We start from the raw sequence: 6,949 nt of genomic DNA on the forward strand, positions 1-6,949 counted from the left end.
ATTATTATTATTATTGTTACGGACTGCCAGTCCAGCCCAAGAAGCCGTCGGGTCGGGGCATTACCCCACCCAGGCCCAAAACCTCCAATGGACCTCCACAGGTCGGTCTCTTACACCCGACCCGGAGTCCGACCGACTTACCACCCCAGGCATGCTAGCATTTGGGTCGGAGCCCCCAGGGTCGGTACCCGGCGTACCGACCCCAAGTACGAACGACCTGCTCACGTGGAAGGTGACAGCTCTGTCCCTCAACCAATGGGCTAGGCCCACCCAGCACAGTATATAAGGGGAGAGGATAGCTCTCCCCCAAGGTACGTCACATCCTTACCTAATTCTACCACCTCTAGTACGGACTCTGACTAGATCGTCAGAGTGTCCTTGCAGGTGGCCACCCCCGCTCCGTTCACCCTTCGACGTTGCCAGCACACGATTTTCTTCGCTCTACGCCCGCGCGGGATCTTCCTCACTCTCCTACTCTTCACCTACCGACGACCCAAGGACCCTAGGTAACAAATATTGGCGCCGTCTGTGGGAATCCCGGCGCAGACATGGAGCGACACATCACTTCAGAGAAGCTCCGCGAAGGAGGTGGGGCCCGTTTGAGCAGAGCAAGCTCGACAGCCCGCGTTGCCGAGCACCCAAGACCCTCCGTTCAGCCCAACCAAATGTATACCCAGACCCCCGAAAGGCGCCCCTTCGGGGGACGGGAGCCGACAGCGCCAAGATCATGCAAGAGCTTAGGCACAAGGTACAGAACCTCGAGCGGGAGTTGGCGGCGAGGGACCAATCCCATGGAAATTCCAACCGCTCACACGGCGGCACTAGCCGGTCCCACGCCCACACCCACACCCGCTCCCCCTCTCGTGCGTACGACAGCCAAGGAAGAAGCCTAACAAGGCACGAAGAGGCACATACACAAGCAACTTCTAGACCCACTCGAAGCAAGTCGGAAAGCCGTTGGGGGTCCCAGAAAGAGGAGGCCAGGAGACAACAAGATCCTGTCATCATGGGAGCAACCCCTTTCCACCCCCTCAATCCTCAAGGTCTGGCTCTCGAGAAACTTCGACAAGCTGACAGACATGAGGTATGATGGGACCAAGGACCCCCAAGAGCATGTCACAGCCTTTGAAGCAAGAATGAACTTGGAAGGGGTAGGCGACGCGGTTAGATGCCGGGCATTTTCCGTAACACTGGCCAGCCCGGCGATCCGATGGTTCAACACCCTCCCACAAGGATCCATCACAACTTTCGCAGACATATCCCAGAAGTTCCTAGCCCGGTTCACGACACGCATAGCCAAAGCAAAGCACCCGATCAACTTGTTAGGAGTTACCCAAAAACCCGGGGAGCCGACCAGGAAGTTCCTGGATAGGTTTAACGATGAATGTCTAGAAATCGATGGCCTCATGGACTCAGTCGCTAGCCTATGCCTAACAAACGGCCTGCTGAATGAAGACTTTAGGAAACACCTCACAACCAAGCCTGTATGGACCATGCAAGAAATCCAAAGCATAGCCAAAGAATACATTAATGACGAAGAGGTTAGCAAGGTTGTGGCAGCCAATAAACAGCAGCCCCCCAACCCGCCAGCCCGGCAGGCGCATCAGGTCGAAAGGTACAAAGAAGCTCCCAGGGACGGCACCCTAAACAAATTACCCAAGCAACCACGGGTAGGGAGGTTCACGAACTACATGCCACTTACGGCACCCATAGTGGAAGTCTATCAGCAAATTGCAGACAAAAGAATCCTATCCAGATCTAGACCCTTGAAGGAGAGAACGGGAGGCAACAAAAGCCTTTACTGCGATTACCACAAGGGATTTGGTCACAAAACACAAGACTATTTCGACCTCAAGGATGCCTTGGAACAGGCCATCAGAGAGGTGAAACTGAGCGAATTCTCCCGGCTCATCAGGGAGCCGAGGAGGCGGGAAAGGGAACGCTCCGAGGAAGGACAGAGCCGAACTATCAAGCCAAGGTAAGAACCCCAAGGGGATGCCGATAACCCCCAACTTTCGTGGTTAACATTGTGGTCGGACGAGACAGCCCCTCCAAATCCAAGTCGGCAGTAAGAAAGGACACCCGGGTACTATCCATTTCAACGGATGGCCCTGCCACCAGCAAAAGGCACCCCACAATCTCTTTTGGACCAGAAGATAAATGGTTCAATGACCTTTCCGAAAACCCCCATGGTAGTTACAGCAATGGTCGGCACAGGATTGGTCAGGCGCATCCTCGTCGACACAAGAGCTGACTCTAATATCTTGTTCAGAAATGTGTTTGATGTCATGGGACTCAAGGAATCCGACCTCAAAAACCACCAACACGGAGTCATGGGACTAGGTGATAACTACATCAAACCCGACGGGACGATCTCTCTCCCAATCAGCCTAGGAACTAGTGACACTAGGAAATCAGTTATGGCAGATTTTGTAGTCCTCAGAGGCTCCACTGCCTATAACATCATCCTAGGGAGGAAAACTATCAATGAATTCTCAGCTGTAATATGCACCAAGTTCTTAACGATGAAGTTCATAACGGACAAGGGAACGGTTGGTTCCATAAGGGGAGACCTAGAAACAGCAGTCGCTTGCGACAGCGCCAGTCTCTCCCTAAGGAAAGAGTCTAAGAAAGCAGTTGGTGTGTTCCTAGCAAATCTGAACGTCAGGATGGAAGACAAACCGAGGCCTGAACCAGAAGGGGACATGGAAAAGTTCCAGATAGAAAAGTTGGCAGACCAATTCACCTTCATTAATAGGAACCTACCTCATGAACTCAAGGGCCCCCTCATAGAAATTGTCAGGGCAAACAGCGAACTCTTCGCATGGACCCTATTAGACATGCCGGGGTTAGATCCCAAGGTCATGTCTCACCAACTAGCCATAAAGCCTGAGGCCAAACCGGTGGCCCAGCGGCGAAGAAAGATGTCACAAGAAAGAGCTGAAGAAGTCGCCAAGCAAACAGCAGGGTTCATTAAGGAACTCGTGTACTCGACATGGCTATCCAATGTTGTCCTAGTCAAGAAGGCCAGTGGGAAATGGAGGATGTGCGTAGATTACTCCGACTTGAACAAGGCATGCCCAAAAGACTCTTTTTCCCTCCCCAACATTGACACCCTAGTGGACTCGGTAGCAGGATATCGTTTCCTCAGTTTCATGGATGCCTATTCCGACTACAACCAAATCCCGATGCACCGACCTAATGAAGACAAGACAGCCTATCAAAGGCTGATGAGCAGAGTCTTCCACGACCTCTGACGTTAGGATTTTTGCTAGTAAAGAATTTTATAAAAATAGTCGCGTTGTAGATATAGATTCTAAACCAACAGAAATCCCTTCGTACAAACGTTTTGGTTGTCACAAGTAACAAACCCCTAAATAAATTGATAACCGAAGTATTCAAACCTCGGGTCGTCTTCTCAAGGAACTGCAAGGAAGTATGTTCTTATTACTGGTTATGGAGATTGTAAATTGGGGTTTTGAGAATGAGGAGCGAATGGTTTAATTAGCAATTAAAGTAAATGAAGAACAAGTAATTTAAATGGCAAGTAAAATAAATAAATGACTGTAAATAAACTTTTGGTAAGGTCTGAGAAATTAGAGGTCCTATCCTAGTTATCCTTATCAAAGATGATGAGAATTGAATGTTAATTCCACTTTGTTAACCTTTACTAAGATAAAGGAAGGTCAAGGGATTAATTGGTTTGATCTTCGAATCCTATTTATTTCCTAAGAAAAGATTGGGATTATTGAAGTTCAATTTAATTAACAAAGATAACAATTATCAATCATGTTTGAGTTTGATAACTCCTGAGTTACTGATTTCTTAACCAAGACCAAAAAGGAAAAAAGTAAATCTACTGGAATAAAAATGTCTTCAGATGGGAATAACAATAATGTAAATAAAAGAAAGCAATATTAAACTGAAATACCTCAAATAACATTAATTCAAAAGAGTAATCTGTAACATGGAAGAATTCATAAATTAAATTGCAAAAGTAAATAAAAGGGAATATTGAACCTGATAAAGAGATAATCCTGAAAGCGAATAAAATCCTAAATCTAAATCCTAATCCTAAAGAGAGAAGAGAGAGGAGAGAACCTCTCTCTAAACTAAATCTAAATCATGAAAACTAAATAAAGTGGAGACTCCCTTTGAATGGATGCATTCTCCCACTTCATAACCTCTGGTCTATGCCTTCTGGACTTGGATTTTGGCCAATAAGGGCTTCAGAATTTGCTATGAGCGTTTTCTGTAATTTCTGGTGCGTGGCCTCTGTCACGCGTCCGCGTGGGTCACGCGGTCACATCATTCGGAGTTTTCCTTGTCATGCGGTCACGTCAGTCATGCGACCGCGTCATATGTGTTTCGCTCGAGGTGCGCGGTCGCGTCAGTCATGCGGTCATGTTGATGAGCGGATATTTTATACGCTTTTTGGGGTTAATTTCATATAGTTTTTAGTATGATTTGGTTAGTTTTTAGTATATTTTCATTAGTTTTTAGGCAAAATTCATATTTCTGGACTTTACTATGAGTTTGTGTGTTTTTCTGTAATTTCAGGTATTTTCTGGCTGAAATTGAGGGAGCTGAGCAAAAATCTGATTCAGGCTGAAAAAGGACTGCTGATGCTGTTGGATTCTGACCTCTCAACACTCGGAATGGATTTTCTGGAGCTACAGAAGTCCAATTGGTGCGATTCTAATTGCGTTGAAAAGTAGACATCCAGGGCTTTCCAGAAATATATAATAGTCCATACTTTGCTCAAGGATAGACAACGTAAACTGGCATTCAATGCCAGTTCCATGTTGCAGTCTGGCCTCCAGCGCCAGAAACAGGTTACAAGTTGGAATTCAACGCCAGAAACAGGTTACAACCTGGCGTTGAACACCCAAAACAGCTCAAGCACGTGAGAAGCTTAAGTCTCAGCCCCAGCACACACCAAGTGGGCCCCAGAAGTGGATTTCTGCACTATCTATCATAGTTTACTCATTTTCTGTAAACCTAGGTTACTAGTTTAGTATTTAAACAACTTTTAGAGATTTATTTTTGGATCTCATGTCATTTTAGATCTGAACTTTGTAATCTCTGACGGCATGAGTCTCTAAAATCCATTTGGATCCTATTCCAGCATGAGTGGGAACCGACAGATGATTAGCCGTGTAGTGATAGCGCACGTGGACCCTTTTCACTGAGAAGACGGATGGTAGCCATTGACAACGGTGATCCACCAACACACAGCTTGCCATGGAAGAAACTTTGCACTTTTGCATGCATGAGGGAAGAGGAATACAAGAGAAAAGCTGAAATTCAGAAGACAAAGCATCTCCAAAACCCCAACATATTCTCCATTACTACATAACAAGTAACCTTTAATTCATGCTCTCTTGTTCATTTGTAGGTCAAATGATAATCACAAATTAATATGCTGACTAAGAGTTGCAAGATAACCATAGCTTGCTTCAAACCAACAATCTCCGTGGGATCGACCCTTACTCACGTAAGGTATTACTTGGACGACCCAGTGCACTTGCTGGTTAGTGGTACGAGTTGTGAAAAGTGTGATTCACAATTCGTGCACCAAGTTTTTGGCGCCGTTGCCGGGGATTGTTCGAGTTTGGACAACTGACGGTTTATTTTGTTGCTTCGATTAGGAATTTTTTTTTAAAATCCCTATTTTCTCCTTTTAAATTTTTCAAAAATTTTATAAACTGATAATTGAGTTTTTTTGTTTGAGTTTAGTTTCATATTTTAAGTTTGGTGTCAATTGCATATTTTTATATTCTTTTAAAATTTTCGAAATTTGTGTTCTTTGTTCTTCCTTCATCTTCAAGTTGTTCTTGTTTATTTTTCTTGTTTGATCTTTAGTTTTTCTTGTTCTGTTTCTTTTCTTGTTTTTTGTGTGCCTTTTCAAAACATTAGTTTTCAAAAATTTTATTATTCTTAGTTATTAAAAATTACTTCTTCAAAACAAGTGTTACATTTACTGCCCAATTGGCTAGAGCGTTGGTCTATGTTCTTGGTAATTGGGTATCTTCTTTTTAAATTCTTTTTTTTAAAAATAATTTTTCTTTGATTAAATCTTGTGCCAAACTTTAAGTTTGGTGTTTTCTTGTTAATTTTTCTTTGGTTTTTGAAAATTTTATTTTGGTTTTCTAAAAATTTTAAGTTTGGTGTTCTACCTTCATGTTCTTATTGTTCTTGTGATTCTTCAAAGTGTTCTTGAGTCTTCCTTGTGTTTTGATCTTAAAATTTTTAAGTTTGGTGTTCCTTGGTGTTTTTCCCTCCAAAATTTTTGAAAACAAGGAGCATTAGATCTAAAAATTTTAAGTTTTGTGTCTTTTATGTGTTTTTCTCTTTCATCATAAAATTCAAAAAAAAAAAAATATCTTTTCTTCATTCCACTCATAATTTTCGAAAAATTAGCATTAAATTAGTCATCAAATTTAAAAATCAAATCCTTTCAATCATATCTTTTTCAAAACTTCCTATCCATTTTTCTTCTTTCTCTCTTTTCATTTTTCGAAAATCTTCACCCATTTTTATTTATTTTATTTTAATTTATTTTATTTTTGAAATAAATAAATAAATAAATAAAAATACTTTTTTTCCTATTTTACATCATTTCCCCTTCTCCATCATGGATCTAAGTAGAAATGAATAGTGCAGAAGGACTCTGGGGTCATATGCTAACCCCACTATTGCTTCATATGGGAGTAGTATCAGTATACCCTCCATTGGAGTCAGTAGCTTTGAGTTGAATCCTCAGCTCATTATCATGGTGCAGCAAAGTTGCCAGTATTCCGGTCTTCTACAGGAAGAGCCTACAGAGTTTCTGGCACAGTTTTTACAAATTGTTGACACAGTCCATGATAAGGAAGTAGATCAGGATGTCTACAGACTATTACTATTTCCATTTGCTGTAAAAGACCAAGCTAAGAGGTGGTTAAAT

General features: G+C 43.0%; 1 protein-coding gene across 1 annotated transcript; it reads left to right on the forward strand.

The window, feature by feature from the left end:
- Positions 1,137-1,982, forward strand: LOC107620320. The gene has a single exon (XM_016322498.1). It carries the CDS (start codon positions 1,137-1,139, stop codon positions 1,980-1,982), a length of 846 nt encoding a protein of 281 aa, XP_016177984.1.

Source organism: Arachis ipaensis, chromosome B10 (assembly GCF_000816755.2).
Source record: "Arachis ipaensis cultivar K30076 chromosome B10, Araip1.1, whole genome shotgun sequence".
Lineage (NCBI taxonomy): Eukaryota > Viridiplantae > Streptophyta > Magnoliopsida > Fabales > Fabaceae > Arachis > Arachis ipaensis.